This window comes from Trachemys scripta, chromosome 3, assembly GCF_013100865.1.
Source record: "Trachemys scripta elegans isolate TJP31775 chromosome 3, CAS_Tse_1.0, whole genome shotgun sequence".
Classification (NCBI taxonomy): domain Eukaryota; kingdom Metazoa; phylum Chordata; order Testudines; family Emydidae; genus Trachemys; species Trachemys scripta.
In genome coordinates, this window is record NC_048300.1 from 165810436 (window position 1) to 165829923 (window position 19488).

General features: G+C 42.2%; 1 protein-coding gene across 1 annotated transcript; it reads right to left on the bottom strand.

Moving 5' to 3' along the window:
* Positions 1 to 7039: 7039 nt before the first annotated feature.
* Positions 7040 to 19169, bottom strand: FAM110C (family with sequence similarity 110 member C). The gene is made up of 2 exons (XM_034766399.1): positions 17793 to 19169; positions 7040 to 11166 (listed from the first exon to the last, which is right to left on the bottom strand). Exon 1 carries the CDS (start codon positions 18925 to 18927, stop codon positions 17836 to 17838), a length of 1092 nt encoding a protein of 363 aa, XP_034622290.1. The 5' UTR covers positions 18928 to 19169; the 3' UTR covers positions 7040 to 11166; positions 17793 to 17835.
* Positions 19170 to 19488: the final 319 nt, after the last annotated feature.

Below are 19488 nucleotides of genomic sequence, written 5' to 3' on the forward strand. Positions count from 1 at the left end.
CTCAGTGGTGGCAGATGACAGAACAAGGAGCAATGGTCTCAAGTTGCTGTGGGAGAGGTCTAGGTTGGATATTAGGAAACACTATTTCACTAGGGAGGTGGTGGAATCTCCATCCTTAGAGGTTTTTAATGCCCACCTTGACAAAGTCCTGGCTGGGATGATTTAGTTGGTGTTGGTCCTGCTTTGAGAAGGGTGTTGGACTGGATGACCTCCTGAGGTCTCTTCCAACCCTAATATTCTATGATTCAAAGAAAGAAAGAAAAAGAAAAGGTTAAAATTCTATGGAAATGAATTAGAGTTCTATGGCAATTAATCTAAAAACCTATAGAATTCAATAGAGTTGATCCTGTTCCTTTATGTTTCTGTGAATTCCATAGGAGAAATACAATTCCCTATTAAACTCTATAGGACTTTTCTATAAGGCAAGCTGCCAGCGTCATAGCCAGGTTTTCCTATACATCATGCACTCATTGTGCACTATCCCAATTATTTTTGGGGATATAATAATGACAGTTCTTTGAATTGGCTTAGGCATGAGCAGCTTTGGCCTCTCCCAAGTAAGCCAAGAGTCTCACAACACGATGATACACTTGATGAGTGTGTCACACTACAGGGCAGCCTGAATTCTGACAGGCTGATTTTAGCGACTTATTATGGAAAAGACAATCCCCCAAATTACTTTTCTTCTTTGGAAATGATATTTAAAAATCTCAGAAATCACAAGTATCTTTCTGGTCTGAGAGAGCCAAATCCAGCGCTGGCGAAAGTGGATGAAATTCCTGTTGATTTCAGTGAAATTTGCACCACTTCAGTGAAATTTGCAACTCTTTGCAATTATGAGACTCCAACAGCATTTGGCAGAGGTCAGGTGGAACCCTCTCCCAAAGCAGGGAAGAGAGAATTGGTGCCTGCTCACACTGCAGACACTATAGTGGAACCTCACCATGGGGGAATGGGAAGGGGTGTGGCAGGGATGATTTCCCCACTCTGATCCTAACTGGATTATAAAAAGAGTGTTGGGGAGATATACTTGATCTGAGAGCTTGAAAGGAGAGAGAACAAATGTTCCCTGGAGACAAATGGAGAGGACTAGGAAGACTTAAAAAGTCAGATGGAGTTGACCCCTCGTTGGCTAAGAAGCATTACTGCTTCATGGGAGAGCTGTAGTTTCTGAGAACTATTGGCTGAAGAAAAGTACCTTATTTTGCATTTGCAGGGGGACACACTGCATTATTGTTTCCCTCATGTTAAACTCTGGCAGTGAGACGTGCTGGCTTTGAATATGACTCTGAACACAAGAGGCCTTACTTTGCTGAAGAAGCTAGTTGCTGAGCAGGGATCAGTCCCCAATGAGTAAGAGAGGCAGGCTATTCATTTCCAACAAATTTATGAAAAACTATGATACATTGGACCTGATCCGCAATACCCCAGGACTCTTTCCCCCCTCCATGCTAACACTTGTGCAAGGCTTGTATTTTAGTACACCGGCGACACATTATTATTTTCACTGGCCAGTCATTCACTCTTACACTTCTGTGTTGCAACCTTCTTAAATGCTTTGGAATATATTTCAGCTTTAAAAGATTTTTGTGATTTATTATTTATTTAGCTCCCAAGGTGCCCAGGGCCTTTCCAGATACATAAAGTGACAGGCCCAAGCCCAGGTAACTTACTATCTAGACTAACTACAACCTAACAAGGGAGGGGATGTGGCAGGAAAAGGGCTAAAATAGTGAAAGTTCATGCACTACACTTCTGATTAGCTATGCAACTTGCAGCTCCTGGGCTCTTTGCTTGTTTTGTTTTCATATAGTTGAGAGAATGTGTAGAGCAGTGGTGGGCAACCTGCAGCCCGCGGACTGCACACAGCCTGTGAGGGTGATCTGCTGGAGGGTGACCAGACAGTTTGTTTACAGTTGCACGGCCACCCACAGCTCCCAGTTGCAGTGGTTTGCCATTCCCAGCCAATGGGAGCTGCAGGAAGTAGTGGCCAGCATGTCCCTGCGGCCCACGCTGCTTTCCTGGGAGCCGCCAGACTGTGCTTTTCCTCACTGTGGCATGCAGAGGACATATTATTCAATTGTTACCAATTTTTCTTATTAAGATCTCAGTTGGGAAACAAGACTTATTTTCAATCACATACACCAAACAGGATCATGAACACTGTGTATGCATTACATGCCTGGGTCCAAATGGTTACAAGTTGGGTTACAAGTCTGCACCCAAAATTAAGGCCACGCATTTGCATGGGCAAGATTTTACATGCAAAACACTATTGGCCAGAGCCTCAATTGGTATAAATTAACAGAACTTTACTGAAGTTAATGGAACTTCTCTGTTATACACCAACTGAAGATCAGATCCTCGGTAGATATGTGCAAACTGGGGATTGTTATGTGTAAATACCTTTGTTCACACATAACACTGACTTATGTGCATGCATCAGGAGTTTTGTGCGTGGCACTCATGGACACTGACTTTTATACATTTGGGTGATGTTTAAGTTAAGTATATAATTGCACCATTGATTAGCTCTGTTATTGGACTCTGCTGCATGTGCTTTCATTTGCTATTTACTACCTAACATATTGTGGGCCAAGTTAATTGACTTCAGTGGGGTTTTGCCCATTTACACCTACCAAAACTTTGCCAAATATAGCTTGAAAATAAACAAGAAAAAAGACAAAAGGCAACAGCATCACCAACACCAAAATGAGTTTCAATGATTTCAGACATCCCTATCCCCATCCAGTAGTTCAGCAAGAAAGGACATGAAAACTTGTAAAACTAGTTTGGATAATTTGAGAAGCCTTGGGTTGTTTTAGCGAGGAGTGTGATTAAAGGAGCTAAGAGCCCTGTGTGGATTTTGGGGAATGCTTCAAAAATCAATCACCGTTTGAGAGCATCACCTGTAGCGAAAAGATGGGTATAGTAATTACTGACACTAAACCACTAAAACATCTGATTGTTTGTCACATAACTGTGATGACTGTAAATCAGTGCCGAACAGATCTTCCTCCACTAAGGAGGTAAATTGTAGAAACAAACACAAGGATATTGACAGGGCTTAGCTGGTATTGCTCATTTCTTCCTGTTAACTTACTCTCTTTGGTTACTTTTTCACTGGAAACCTAGGTCATTGAAAGTCTAACCATTTCCCCTTCACTGTTCCAGAGTTATCTGTGAGCTTTAATTGCTCAGCTTATGCTGGCTTTGACAGTCCCATTTTGTGTTTACATTTCAAGCAAATTCATCCAGACAATGAATACACAACCTGAGGTACTATCATATGGTAAGTGTTGCATGTTATTTTCTTGTGAATGACATTTTCCAGAGAGACAAAAAATCCTCCTTCCCTGCCTTAACTCTAGACGAGTGGCAGGCAACCTGCAGCCCATGGGCCGCATGCAGCCCATCAGGGCAATCCGCTGGCAGGCTGCCAGACAGTTTGTTTACATTTGCACGGCCGCCTGCAGCTCCCAGTGGCCTCAATTTGCCTGATGGGCTGCATGCGGCCCGTGGGCTGCAGGTTGCCGGCCACTGGTCTAGAGTTAAGGCAGGGAAGGAGGATTTTTTGTCTCTCTGGAAAATGTGTGAACAAAGGTATTTACACATAACAATCCCCAGTTTGCACATATGTACTGAGGATCTGATCCTCAGTTGGTGTATAACAGAGAAGTTCCATTAACTTCAGTAAAGTTGGCTCTGGCCAATAGTGTTTTGCATGTAAAATCTTGCCCATGCAAATGTGTGGCCTTAATTTTGGGTGCAGACATGTAACCCAACTTGTAACCATTTGGACCCATGCATGTAATGCATACACAGTGTTCATGATTCTGTTTGGTGTATGTGATTGAAAATTAGTCTTGTTTCCCAACTGAGATCTTAATAAGAAAAATTGGTAAAATTGAATAATATTTCCTCTGCATGCCACAGTGGGGAAAAGCACAATAGAGTGACCAAAGAGAAACAGAAATTGTGACTTTGCTCATCTGCCAGTGCTGTCTGAAAAGCACCACTGCCTAATTGTGTGTAGTGTAGAAGATAGTATGAATTAACGGTAGGTGAACCTCTAGGAGGGTGAGCTTTTTCAAATCTATTTTTTGGGGCTGCAAAATTAGTTTGAAGTAGCCAAGCTTTTTAACCCTGTAATTTAAAAATGAATTCATTTTCTTTCAAGGATGAGCTTTAATGAAACTAAGAAGAAGGATGGTCCAGTGGTTGCAGCACTCGTTTAGGGCTTTGGGGACCTGCATCCAAGTCCATGTTGTGCCACAGACTTCCTGTATGACCTTGGGCAAGCCACTTAGACTCTGTGCCTCAGTTCCCATCTGTAAAATGGGAACAATAGCAATTCCCTACCTTAGGGGCAGAGAATGGTGGTTGTGAGGATAACTGTATTAAAGAATGTGCTCAGATACTAAAGTAAGGAGGGGAACATAAATATACCTTATTGCACTATTTTTTAACAAGAGAGAAACTGTGTTAGGAGGCTTGTCTTTGCAGGGTTGTGTAAGTCACTTATGTGCTAGGGCATCTGTCAGTGGCAATTGCATGGAGCTACAAAAAATGCTTTGTGAAAAGCCCTTCAAGATATTATACACTCTGATGTTCAGTAGACACCAGCCTGTGTAAAGCTGCAGCAAAGGGTCTTGTTCTCAGCTGTAAAATCACCACAGGCTCTCTTTTCAACAGCTGTGCTTTGTAAGCTGTTCACAGATGAGCAGAAAGCAGAGCATCTCGATGAGTAATTTGTGAAATTTAAATGGACTGTTTATTCACACTGGGCAATCTGTGAACCTGAGCCTGCAAATCCTTATTTGTTGAGAGTAGTCCAGCTGACTTCACAGGTTTGCATGAGGAAGGCCTACTTAGGTGGAAAAGGACTGCAGGGTTGGGTTCTAATATAATAAAGATGAACTTAACTGCTTTGCTGGACTGGGACCTCAGGAAGTACAGTGACTGCTGTTTCAGCCCTGAGACTAGAATACGAGCTGCAGACTGCTAAGGCAGCTTGTCCTACCCATAAGTTAAAAGCATGAATTCCCGCCCCTGCCTAGCCTTTGCTTAGTACCTTGCACAAACACCAACTAATCAGGATTTGTGAGAGGGGTTGCATTTCAATGATCTCAAATTGCTTTCCGTTTTGTGCTAAAGACCTTAATCCTACTGGCTGCATAGCAGTGAACTCTAAGTTGTGTTCAAACACTTGTCAGTGAGTCTACTTTTACATAAGTAGGTCTACACTTATGGTGGTGTGTACGACACTGCACACTGAGGCACTGCTTTGGTCAAGGCCGCCCAGAGGATTCAGGGGGCCTGGGGTCTTCGGCGGTGGGGGACCCCCGCCGCCAAATGGCCGCCGAAAACCCGGCACTTTGGCGGCGGGTTCTGAGGCGGAAGTACCCCCCACCGCGGGTCTTCGGGGCACTTCGGCAGCAGGTCCCGGAGCAGAAGGACCCCGCGCGGCCGAATTGCCGCCGAAGACCTGGAGCGGAAGAAGCTCTGGGGGCCCGGGCCCCGCGAGAGTTTTCTGGGGCCCCCGGAGTGAGCGAAGAACCCTGCTCCAGGGGCCCCAAAAAACTCTCGTGGGGGCCCCCGTGGGGCCCGCGGCCTAGGGCAAATTGCCCCACTTACCACCCCCCTGGGCAGCCCTGGCTTTGGTGAGTTGAACAGAGTGCCCTACATGTCTGAACCCTAGAGTATATATCCTACATGGCTCTCTATATGCCCAAACAGCGCCTCCCATGTCTACATTGCTGTTTCTAGCAGTGTAGTGTCCTGCTGCTTCCCTGCTGCTGGAGTCTTTCCCTGCCTCACTGAAAGACTCCAGCTGCAGAGAAAGGCTCTGGTAGGGAGGAGGCAGCAGGGGAAGGTCCCGGCAGCTTCCTGCTGCCTCCCCTTGCACGAGCCTTTCACTGTTGTATGTAGCCACACATACACTACACCCTGTCACAAGCGTAGGCCAGGTCTAAGAAGATTAGACTATAGAATCATAGACTCATGGGTCTGGAAGGGACCTCGAGAGGTCATCTAGTCTAGTCACTCATGGCAGAACTAAGTATTATCTAGACCATCCCTGACAGGTGTTTGTCTAATAGTTTGAAGGGCAAATGATGTTGAGACCCTAGGTTGAGTATGTATCAGTTTCAGCAAAAACTCACTTTACAAACCATTATTTCACTTCTTCCTACAAAACACACATTTATTAAATCTAGTTTGTCTCTCTGAATCCATTAAAACAAAATTATCTCAGTAAGATTCCTCAGATAGAGCTTTTTCTGATGGACCCAAACAGCCAACTGTTCTGGCCAGTAGTTGGGTGTGAGGGTAATGGCTGTAAAATATTGCCTGAGGCACATCATAGTTTTGGGATTGAACAAAACCAAATGTAGGTAATACTGAAAATTAGGATTGCCAGATGTCCAGTTTTCAACTGAACACCCAGTCGAAAAAGGACCCTCCCCAGCCCTGTGAAAATGAGCGAGCAAGTGAGGGTGGGGAGAGCACGCAACAGACGGAGGGGGAAAGATGGAGTGAGTGAGAAGGGGCCTCAGAGAAAGGGTGGGGCAAAGGTGTTTGGTTTTGTTTGGTCAGAAAGTTGGCAACCTGAATTAGTTTGAAAAAGTTTTGTTTGCTTTTAAAAATAAATGTTATGCCACTTGAACCATGTTACGCCACTCAAACCATTGCCCTAAAATGGGAATGCTAAAATTATTATGAGAAAGATTAGCTTTGTAGATATCAGACTTACTGATACCAGAACCCACTAGCCATTTTATGAGAGAGATCTTGTTAAGAGATTTCCTGCCTGGTTCTTTAGGCAGGGATTGGGATATGTTTCAGAGAATCATCTGCACCTTTGAATGTTTATTCAAACCAAAGCTTTGCTCACCACCACAAGAAGCAGCTGTCCCAGCGCAATTAAACATGTAACAAGGAGTCTGAGTTTTAAAAAAAACTATAGTAACAGTAATATAAACAGCAAGCAAAATAAAACTACAAACTACCAAGAATGAATTACAAACTTTCAATCATGTATTTTTTTTTATTTGTATGCAAATGAAATAAAATACAGATTTGTTTTTTTATAAGAATATAAACGTAGGAACCTAGGAAATTCCATACTAGGTCAGACCAGTACCCAGGACCAGATGCTCCAGACAAAGGTGCATGAAACCCCATAACAGACAATGATGGAATAACCATCAGTTAGTGGTTGATTTATGCCCTGAAGCATGAGGATTTATATCCCTTTAAAAATTGTATATATATAAAATATAGAACAATCTGCACACTTGTTACATAGATTCCTGTACATGGCTATGTACAATATACTGAAGGGATCATAGTCTACACCTGATGTCTTAATTGTAAACACCAGGCTCTAGCCATAAAAGCAGACTTTGTACCTTTTTTCCTGTTAAATTAAAACTATGGACATTGTCCCTTTTCACAGTGATAATATTAGCTTTAAAAAACTGGTTATGAAGAGCACTGGACCATTACAATTAAGCTGTGCAATAGGGTTGCATCCAATGTGGCTGTCTTGGTTTGCCTGGTTCCACTCAAACAAAACTAGTGGTTTAATTTGTGACCTTCTCCCCACAATCCTAGTTTTATGTTTGCATGAAAATAAAAGGTAAGACCTGGCCCCACTGAAGACAATGGCAAAACTACAATTGACTTCAGTGGGGCTGAGATTTCACCCAAAAGCGCTAAACAAAACTTGAGCAACCCCTTACAAAACACACCAGTTTCATAATGAAATAGATGAGTTTCCCAGTGCATCCCTTCCTTATTTTAAGGGGTTTTGTTGAAGGATAAGGAGAGTCAATGGCCAACAGTAGCCATTGGGTTCCCTATCATCATGGGGCAGGTCAGCACCAGAATGAGGCAAAAGGCTTTATAAGTAACAGCAGCAATAGAACCTGAGCAGAATGTGCTAATCCCCACTGTTCAGGATGAGCATGGTAAGATGTCCACTCCCAAGAAATGTGGGATAAAGGGACTGTCAGCTGTCCTCTTTCCTGGTAAGGTGGAAAAGGGTAGATCACTGTTCTGCCCAGAAGACACGTAGCGGTAAGAGGAATTCATAGCTTATTAGGTGTAAGGAAAGGTGTTGGGCAAATCTTTTTCTGAGATTCATGGTACCTTGGAGAGTTTGGTTCTCACATGCAAAGTTGAACAAAGCCAGGTGTATTTGTTCTGGTGTTGGTGTGAAAGATCAGCACAGCTTCAGTAAGCAGCTCATAAAGGCCAAAGGTGGATTTTCAAAAATGCTCAGTGTTGGCATAACTGATCCCACTGACATCTATGGTAAAACTCCCAGTGACTTCAATAGGGACAGAATCAACTGATTCTCTGTGCTTTTGAGAATCCCACCTAAGTCCTTTAGATATCTCTTTCTATTATTTAAAGTCCATGGCCAGTTTATCTCACTACCATCTCTGATACAGACCCAATGGAAACTTGAAAGTGAAACCAGATACCTTTGTAAAAACCCAGTCCCCCCTTCCATTGAGTTGGTGCATTGGTTTGTAGCTGTGGGATTTCTCATGCGTTCTGAGCTGCCTACAGTGGTTCATTCATATTTTCAAGAAAAAGTATTCAACAGCTTTTGACAAAACATATAAATAATTCCATGTACAGTAATTTGCAAACTGAGCATAAGACTACAGTGGGTCACATTGCTGATTTATCAATCTTTACAGTCTCCCTTTAAACAACTGCACATCAGTGGATAACTCTTACCGTATTAGCATTGATGGTGTAGTCTATGGTGAATCAAAACGGAAATTTAGATTATTTGTTTTGAAGGTGCTAATCTCTAAGTATACAGTAGCTCACTGGTGCCCCTTGGTCCTTCCTATTCTCTGCCTGTGGCACATAATAGTCTATTCTCCTGTGAGCTGTAATATTTTTGTCAAATTTTGGTTTTTGGGTTTGGTGTATGGGTGCTGGGTGGTGTTGGTGGTTTGTAATAAAAAAGTGGTCAGAGTCGATGATCTGGTAGTATCTTCTGACCTTAAACTCTATGTCTCACTAATAAAAACATTTCAGTTTTCCCTGTGTAGAGCAGCTTCAATAAATACTTTATTTGGAAATGTTATTATATAGAGAGAGAGAGAGAGAGAGAGACAACTTAAGACATGTGTATGTGAAGTAACACTAAACCAACATAGACAAATGCCCTGCATTCTCAAATGGCAACTGGGAGTGAGAAATAGTGACAAGTATGTGTTTCTTAATTAAATAAGGTTAGCCTGACTCATAAGTCTATTGTGAACTTAAAGTCAACTAAAAACTATTACATAGCACTTAAAGTGCTGTTTTTTGGCTCACAATGTTTGAATAAATTAAAAGAGGAAATATTAGATTCTTATGGTTAGAGTGAATGCTCTATAAAAATGCCATCACTCAGTCCTTTTCCTCCTTCTCTCATAGTTATGTTACAAGACTAAGTCTTTTATAAGATGTAAAAAGTGCTGATTAGGTGCTCATTCCATCTTCTCCCCTATGCCTGTGTCTGGTTCACTTTGTTGGGTGGGGGCATGGCAGGTAATCGTTGAAAGGGGCTGATTGACTGCTTACCGTGTATAACCCTAATGGAATGTTGAGAATGGAATTTCATTTTCCTGTACTTGTTACAGTACAGGTCTGACAGTCCAATGCTGTAAACAGAACACTATAGCCATGGGAACCTGTGGTTCAACTTTTAACCTTTCAACACACCGAAATATAGGGCCAGATTCTGATCTCTTTTTATCAGTTCAGTTATTCCAGATCGACACTGCTATAGCTAAGATCGGAATCTGTTCCCTACTTCATTTCCCCCCCTTCTTTGTGATTTATGGTATCAGGAATAAATAACTCAGGCAAAGGCATTTTCTGATAACTAATGACTGTCTGGGCTAAGGCATAGCCAAGGGCCATAAACGCACATCTACATCCGCAATCAAACTGAGTGACACAAATTATTTTTAAACAGTGTTTAACTACAGTTTAAATCAAGTTTGCTTGGCCAGTGCAAAGTAGGTGTAGTTGTTATAACAATTATGTTGAGCATGGTGCTGTCTATACTATAAGTCGAATAATCTTAGCACGTTTGTCTGGTATGATGCGGTTGTGTCCTAACATGCCTTCTTGTTTACAATGGAGATAGGACAATGCTATTATAGATTCATGCTAATCAGCCATAACATTACATATGCTGTGACGCTATTCCCTAACATGAGTCAATAAACATGTTGCCCATCCTCAGTACAAAAATAAATGTGTTAGATTACAGACAACCATGTGCTGGCAAGGTCTGAGATGTAGTATAAAAAGAGTCTAAGGGCCTACCTAGACTATACATTTTACTATGCTGGAGCACTGTTATAGCAAAGAAGAGTCCTGTCTAATATGGAACGTGGATTGACTTTCCCTGTGTCATACTAGGCTTTGGGACTATGCCCAAGACCATACGTGGAACATGATTTTAGCCATCCATCCACACTGGCTGATCAGCCTGGTCTAGTTGGAGAACATGGTTCTCTAGTTTGTCTTTAACCTCAATCTAGACAATACTAAGAAGCAATCTGGTGTACCACTGGCTTTAAATACTGTTTATAAAACTGTCATGTTTGGTCCACTGTCACCAGCCAGGCAGAGTGTGCTGAAATCATGTCAATGTGAGCCAGATTTAAAGTCCTGATAACACACTTTCTTTGAAAGTGTAGGTGGAGCCTCCCTGCCAAGAAATGCCTGACCCAGAGGTCATTGCCACTTAGATCCCACTTTCTCCTTCCCCGGTCTTGCTGATAGATTTGCCATCAGTCAGAGCCAGACATGCCACACCAACCTTCCCTCACATTTAGGATGACATCCTGGTGCACTGATCTCTTTCTGGATATTACCAGATATTTTAGCACTTAAGCCTGCCTCTGGTCTTCTAGAAGCTTTAATTTCCCTCCGTCTCAGTTTGTAACTTCCTCTTGCTGTTGTATTTCTGTACACACATGTGCTTGTGACAAAGAGTGAGCCTGCAGACGAGTGGGAGGGCAACAGGAAGTTGATAAACTTGCACAGATTTGTCATAAGCCAGATGATAGAAGAGTTTGCTGTGGGTCTATCTGTCTGTGTCCTGTTTAGTGAGCCGCCATCTCAGGGAATGTTTTCATTCTAAGGAAAGAAAAAAGTGCTACTTAAAACACTTAGTGCATCATACTGGTACAGGGTAAGCTTTAAAACTTCATTCCAACTGTTTACAAGTACTACCAACATAATCAATTCCTTTCCTGAGAAACCCACACCAAAAATGAGCATTCTTTAAAAAAAAAAAAAAAAACGCTTTTGAAGCCCAGGACTGATATGAATTAGGTAATGTTGATTTCAGTCAGAGACAAGGATGTTCAATTCACCCCCTTTTTAAAGCCATACCCATCATTAAAGCAATTAGGAGCAAAAGTCCCTGAAAGCCAATAGAGTTGTGCTCCTCCTAACGCCATTGGTGAATTTGGCCTTTAAGACCTTGTTACTTTATAATGCTGCTTATCTAGGCAAAATCTAGTCAATTACCTTTGGGTTATTTTGAGGCTAACTATAGATAACATGGCTTCTTAATTATCATCCTGCTAAAACAAATGTGTTAGTTCACTTCATGTCTCAAGTAGCTGTTTTATTTATGCAATGTTTTACCAGTCAGAACAATTCATGAAAAATTAAGCTAGGAACATAAATTATTAATAGGAGCATCTGACCCATTAAAAACCTGCAGTTTAAAAAAGCAGAATGAACATTAGAATCTAGGAAACATGAACAGAGGGTTTTGTTGTTTTTTTGTCTTTTTTAAAATATGATGCAACAATTTCAATATGCCTGGTGCTTTAAGGAATATGTCCAAACGTTCCAAACAGCAGGCTGCTGAAAGGCAAAGAAAGCACATAGTTTCCATGCAGCAGGTTTGCTGGGTCTAATCCATTAGCCTCCCATGTGCCCACAGCTGATAAATTCTGAGCACTCCATCTACACAAAGGCCAAAGGGAGCTGAAGGGCTAGCTTCTATTTTCAGCTTGTCTGTCTGATCTCTGTGTGGTGTGATCCTCCCTTCTTGGGTTCCCAGAATTTGGGGTGCAGTCCAAGCCCGAATGTCTCCCCCCCCAATTTTACAGCCCCACAGCCTGACCTCACGAGTCCAAGTCAGCTGCAGGTGTTTAATTGCAGTGTAAAAATATCCTGTGAGCACTGCATTTTTTGCAACAAACATGATGGCCTCTGGTCAGGATAACTGTAGCACTGAAAAGAAGCTAGCTTGTGGGTTTGTAGGAAACACAAGTCTCAGAACCAGTGAGTCAACTCCACCGATTGTCTGGTGATAACTATTTAATTCAGCCGTATTCATTATTAAATATTTACAACATTATGGTCACTCCAAAAAGCCCGAATCCTTGTTGTGCTGGGCACTGTACATTGATATTTGTAGGCGAGTTTTCTAACGGTTACTGGGTTTGTTAAAAGTAGTGGCCTAAAATCAGCATTGTTGGGTTTTCCTTGATTTTTCATTAATTGTGAGTCAGCTCCTCTGCTGGTGGAAATCAGCATAGCTCCATTACTGATATACACCAGCTGAAAATCTGTCCCTATATATTTAGAGTCAGGCTTACAGTACAAACCTGATGGACTAGAGTTTCCCTAAACTGCACAAACTGAGTGTACCAAAATATTTGCCTGGGATGGAAAACATAATGGAGTGTGCCCCTCTGAATATCATTTTAAATTAAACTCAAGATGGCATCATTTCTGGGAAAACAGCTGAGGGAAAAGCTACTCTCAGCCACATGGTCCCTAGGTTGTTAGAGTTAGAATGGCCATCCCTAGCCTATGAATTTAGTTTTTAACCAATGGATACCCAAGATACCCAGTTCATACAGGTCTTTTTCCTACTCTGTTAAACCATGGGCTGTAAATAGCATCAGTTTTGAACTGTTTATTTGACACATTCATTGGGTAATTAAATACAATTAAATGACATGTGACTGAGCAGATGTCAGGCTCAGCAGTTAAAATCTCTTTCTAGCCCCTGTCTAAAAATAAGCAAATTATATGACCAGAGTTGCACACCCACTCACACACTCTACTACTCAAGTAATTTGTTACCGATTCTAGGTTTGTACTATACTTCTCTGCATATTATTTCCAAGAGAGTTAGAGTACTCATGTCCCAGTCACACTCATTCCCATGCAAATTAGTTTTGCCTTCATAAAATTCAAGGGATCAGTAATGCTAGTAATGAATGTCTCTTATGCTTTGTGGATCACATCCAATATTTGCAGAAAGCCAGGATGCATTGCTTCACTTCAGGAAGTTCCCTGCATTGCTTCACAGGGCCTAGGCTTAAGGCTTAGCAGGTGAGTGGTTAATTTGTCTTCTGCTGGCTCATCTTCTGATTAACCAATTATGTAAACATGTGATGAGTTATAAGCAGAGATTTTGTGGTTTAGATTAATACAGACCATCATCCTGCTAAGGGTTTCTTTTGTTCAGAAACCTTAGTACCAAAAAAAGAGCCAGTTCTTAAATATTAATGAAAGTGTTAAGGGTTTATATGTATTCTTGAGGACCAGTGAACCAATTTTATTTCAGGTCAGTCATGGAAGGGCTTGACACTGTAGATGACATTTGCTACCACGAATGTTCACGTGGTACCCACATATTTCAGCATCCTCTGAACTGCTAGTTGGAACAGAAAGCAATACCAATAAGCATTTCAAATGTGTCTTCCATCCACTCTAAAAACATGATTAAAATCTCACAATGCACTAGGGAGGTAGGGAAGTATTATTTCTCCAGGGCATAAGCCAGGCTCAAAGAGGTTAAACCACTTGCCCAAGATCAGACAATAGGTCACTGACAGAGCCAATAACAAAAGCTCTATCTCCTAAATTCCTGTCCTGTCCCAATACATGGATCTGTTTTGAAAACACACAAAAAGACATGTACAACTATGTTTAAGCAACATTAAAATTGTGACACAAACTCAAAGATAAAGCAATTAAGGAATTTTAAATGTGTTTGACACCATGTCCCCCAAAAAACAAAATAAAACAAAAAACAACCCTGTGCCTACATGGATAAGAAGAAATATGTTATAAAACTACCTGTAATTCAAAGGCACAATGGGGTGTCAGTCAGTACTTTGAATTTCTTTGTCTTTACTATTAGTGATCTTACTTAAAATTTTCTAGTATATGCTTCCTATGTATTCCCTCTTCTGCAGACCATTATCAAAAAACATTAAGGAAACAAAGTTTAAAAATAAATCTTCCATCTTAAAATGAGAAAAATTGTGGGCTACAATTTTTAAAGACAGAAGCACGAAAACATTTGCACACATGAATGGGTCTATATTTATGTGAAGTTACCCTAAGTGTATGTGCAAATTGGGTCATTGCATGTGCAAATGGCTATTTAGGTAGCTACTTGCCCAATTCTCCTTTTATACAAACCAGGTCTATGCAGATTTAATGCTATTAACTTAATAAAATTAGCACTGATTTACACTGGTATAAATGAGAAAAGAATCAGGCTGAAAAAGTCCACTTGGGCATGCAAATACAAAATCTGCACAAGCAATTGAGATAATTATGTTAACAAATGTAGGCACAGAAATGCACTCACATGTTTGAGCAAGGTCCTTTAAAGATCTGACCCTGGATAGCTTGAAAATAAATGAGTATGCCATTGTAAAATCAGAATAGTATTTTTTTTAAAATCCATCTTAAATCGGCTATGCTACATTTTAGAACCCAGTACTTTCATTTACATAAAAAATACTGTCTTTGAAAAACCTCTCACAGCTTTGGCCCTGCTTCTGTCTGTCCTTTGCGTGCCCCTCTAAAATGCAATAGAAGTATAAATTATCTAAAGTCCTGCTCTGTGGATTATTAACATGACAAATATTAAGGGTCCAGTCAAGAAGAAAGTCTCTTTGGCTGCAAAAGCACCTAAGGCCTCAGATGCTGACTGCGTGATGGGTCAGTCAAAGGGCAGAAAGAGAAAAAGGCAACACTTGACTCTGCACCAGGGAGTTTCAGAGCTCCTGCAAAGGTGGGGAGCACACGTGAATGAACTTCCTGCTTTCCATACATTACAGCATCCTTTGCCAGACATCTTTTTATGATGTGTGCCTAGCTGCTTTGTAGGCTCTTTGGAGTAGGGACCATCTGTCTCCTGTGTAATCTGCAACACTGAACGCACTGATAGCATTTAACAAATAAATACTAAAAGGCCCAACAGCCTTCTCCCATTTGACAAGGTCCACATGGCCCATGAGAATTATCACAGTTCTAGTAGGAAAGCAATCTCACAGTTGGCCCCAAGAGCAGGGGCAAAGAAATCTTAGAGCCAGATGTCTCTTGTTTCCCTTTATACAGTTGCTTTTGTTTCCAGACTCCTGCACCCAGTAGCAGGAGGCAGGGCTGCTCAGAGGATTCAGGGGGCCTGGGGCAAAATGATTTCAGGGACCCCTTCCATAAAAAAAAGTTGCAATACTATAGAAAACTATATTCTTGTGGGGGCCCCTGTGGAGCCCGGGGTCTGGGGCAAATTGCCCCACTTGCCCCCACCCCCCAGCGGCCCTGGCAGGAGGTGGGCAAAGGCCCCCACCTTCATAATTGTGTAAGGCTCACAGCTGCAGAAACTTTTACGAGCCCCCACATCCACCATCTGTTTTATGTGCCTCCCTCTCCCACCAGCTGTGGAGGGTGAGGGAGGGGAACTCCTCAGCTCAGTGAAACCCTCTCTTCTCTGCGACTGAATTCAGGCATGGAGCTCTCACCCAGTGATATATCTGTGGGTTGACAGCATTACACATGACAACTGTCCCTATTCTGGAGGCACACTCTAGAGCTGGTCAAAAATATTTTGTGGAAATTATTTTGACAAAAATCTAAATTTTTGAGTTTTCAATATGTCAATGAAAAAACTAATTCTATGAAAAACGTAAATGAAAATGCATTTTTTTGCTTTTCTTAAAAAAATGCACAACCAGAATTTTTTTTATCCACCTCTAAAAAAGGTCCTATCTTTTAAATAGAATCTGTATCAAGTTTCCATCTTGTGCCTTCTAGAATGCTCTCTCAGCCGAATACATTTCAATGGTGTTAAAAGGTATATTCCTCGTTAGGAACTGTCAGAAGTTTGTAGGTACTGTATGCTGCGTCTTTAAGACTCTTTACTGCCCTACATTGTCAGACAACCAAGTTAGAATCCACCACCCCGTTAGCATGTCAGGAGATGCAGTGAGTATGTTTAATGCATATCCCAACATCTTCATAACCTTGAGCCCCCAGGCAACTGGGTAGGAAGAAGTCACAGGGCCTTACTCACTTCCTACGTACACTAGTGTAATTTGGGATTAATTTCTTTGAAGACAGTGGATTTCTACCACTGTAAAATTGGTGCACCAGAAGAAATCTTGATCCAGTTCTTGATCCACTAGGAAATTGACTCAGGCATTATATATCCATGTTCTTTTGGATAAGGCATGGAGTCATTTCAAACAACTGTGCCAAGGGCTAATTAGTGTCCTCTTAATACACAGATTATGAACATGATAAATTTACAAAGGGCATATATAGCCCATCGTGTCAAGGATCAGTTAGCACAATTCAAAATAATTCTGTGTCAGAGGTCCAAGGCCTAAGAGATGTATGTGCTTGGGTCAGGACAATTTTCTTATAATGGATACTTTGGGCAATTTGCATGTAATGAATCGCTACTAAAGTTCCTAGGAAAATGGTTCTTGCCAATAGACAAGACTCACCCCAGACATAGGTGCAGCTCTTTTAAAAGTCAATAGGAAGAGCTTACACCAGGGCTGCATTTGGCCCATTTCTCTATGTGAAGTAATAGTTTTCAAAGCCTCTCACATTTTTATTCATTGTTTTAGTTTTTAAATATCAGAGCAGCCCCACTCTCCAAACAAGCCACACCACTGACTTCCAAAATCTGCTGCTTGAATTGCAGTAGCACAGCCATGTGGGCCAAGCCATCAAAGTTCTCCAACGTCAAAAGAGCCAAACTGATTACAATCAGCGTAAGCAGAAAGAGCAGTCCCACGTCCCAGCAGAGCTTGTGAAATGCCAGGCGTCAGCTGGAGCAAACTCCTATTGCCAAGGCAGAAAGCTCTGTGAGAATGGGATCTCTAGAAGAAGCATGGATATAACCTTATTTTAGTGGCTGCTTACATGTACTTAAGTGCAGGCAAAGGGGGTGGGAAAGAAAGAGAGAGAGAGACAGAAAGAGAGTGGGGGAGGGGGAAATTGTACTACTACAGAGTAAATACAGACTACCCCTAAACATCCAGTGGTTCAGTTCAGTTTGTTTGATCTTACCTGCTACAGTTAAGGGCTGAATAATTTTTCTGGGGTTTGTCTTGAGTTTAACAAAGCAGAAACTGGTGAAAATAAGTAATTTACAAAGCAGGAGACTGCAAAGGGCAGACATTCCTTGTAAACCCTGACTGTTTACTTTCGTTTAGGGGTCTGATCCAACCTCACAAATTACAATACGTTTCTGTCTCTTTTTTGTTGTAATACCCCAGACTCCTGTTTTACAAGAACTCCATTCCCACAAACTAGGCTCATAGGTGCTACTGTAACACAAATAATAAATAATAATAATAACAATGTTACTGCAGAAAACACCTTGTTCCTGCCATTCATAGAACAGACATAAACTCGGATAAATCGACAGTGTTTTAATAAAAAGATAAATATAAATGGGCATGGCTGGGCTTTGCACACACCTTGAGTTTACCAGGCTGTAATGCATGCTGAAAGGAGAAGCCTTCACGCAAGCTCTCGTAGCATGTTGTTAGTCTCCTTGGCTTTCTTACAAGTATACAGCCATTTGATTATCCGAGCGTTGCGCTCAATCACTGAAGTGGTGCTGGGCACCTGCTCAGTCAGTTCTTCCTCCAACAGCCCATCGTCCCCACTGTGCCTCGTGAAGTCACTCTCAGATGTTGCCACGCTGATGCTGCGGATCCTGAAGGAGACATTGTCAGAAATCACGGAGAAGTTCTCTCTGCCCAGATCCTCGACAACCTCGGGTTCAAGGCCGCAGTACTTAAAGAAAGTGTCAAACTCAGAGAAAGACTTGGAATAGCGAGAGCTGATATCAGACTGGGAGCGATGCAGCCCTTTCCTCCTGATGTCCTTGACCTCATCAGGTGCAACAGTCAGTTGTGAGGAGTCCTCACCCTCATGTTCAGGAAGAGCTGGTGCTTCTGTGTTTGCAGGGGCAGCGTGCTCAGCGACACGGCTGTTTGGCCCATTGGCGGCATGTTTGGTGGATACTGTCTCTTCACTTTCTGGTGTGAGGCCCTCCCCAATTATGCTGGGCATCTCAGGGGAAGTCAGCAGCTTCTCCTTCATGGACCCCTGGAACAGCCGCCTCACCAGGCCTCCTCGTGACCTTTCATTGCTTTGACCTTTCACAAGCTCACATTTCTGGCGGTAGATCACTAGGGAGTCTGGCCGTACCTGCCTCTTGGAGCTGCTGCGCCTCGCTATGGGTGGATCAGGTTCCAGGGGAGCACTGCAGGAATACATTGCTTTAGTTGACTCCAAGTTTTTTGTGCCTTTCCCTCCACCAAAGTCCCTGTTGATTTTTTTGTTTTCCACTGAACAGCTCTCACTGCTGCTCTCTGAGGCTGAGCTGAGCACGATGACGGGTTCCTGCTTAGTGCTGATTACATGCGGACTTTTTACATACTTGGCCTTATCAGCTGCCAGTCTTTCCACAGCACTTTTCCTGCCTGGGGTGCCTGCCTCCATCTGTCTGCGAAGGTACTCTGGCCCCTTGTTGAGGAGTCGCACTGTCAAAGGGAAGTCCGAGATGGCATGCATTCTTACGGCATGAGAGATTTCAGTTGGCATATCAGTTTCAGGTACACTTATTCCACTTACAGTTCTGGAAAGAAAAAAAAGCCACTCTGTGGAATCTGCAGCTTGCACTCTTCCTGCATAAGTGCCCAGTGAGCCTTTCCAAATTCCAAAGTCTGCTGCTGGTTTGTTTATTTACCTATCAGAGATTAAAACAACTCCTCAGCCTCAGTAAAGCCCCACTGTCTGACTGTGTCTGCTGCTAACACTCTCTGACTACACACCTCCACACAGCTGCTTCCTTGCATATTCACCTTACAGCTAAGCCGGCCCCTGCAATCCAAACATAGCCAATCAGGTCTGAGTGCAGAAGGCCCGGCTGACATCACCAGTGAGCTGGTTCATTGACGTTAGAGGAGTGGCTCAGACCATCAACACTCCATTGCCTCCAGCAAGGACAAGCACTAATTAAAATATTGTTTATGAGCATATGCTTTCAGTAGTCTCCTCCTCCAGCAATCTGACTGAGTCAAAACACTAGAGGAGTCTTCCTAAGAGTAATATGGCCACTACAGATATTTGGATTTTATGGGAGCAAACTTCAGAGATGTGTTT

Excerpts from the sequence above, each read along its gene's own strand:
- FAM110C (XM_034766399.1), bottom strand. The coding sequence starts at position 18,927 with ATGCCAACTGAAATCTCTCATGCCGTAAGAATGCATGCCATCTCGGAC.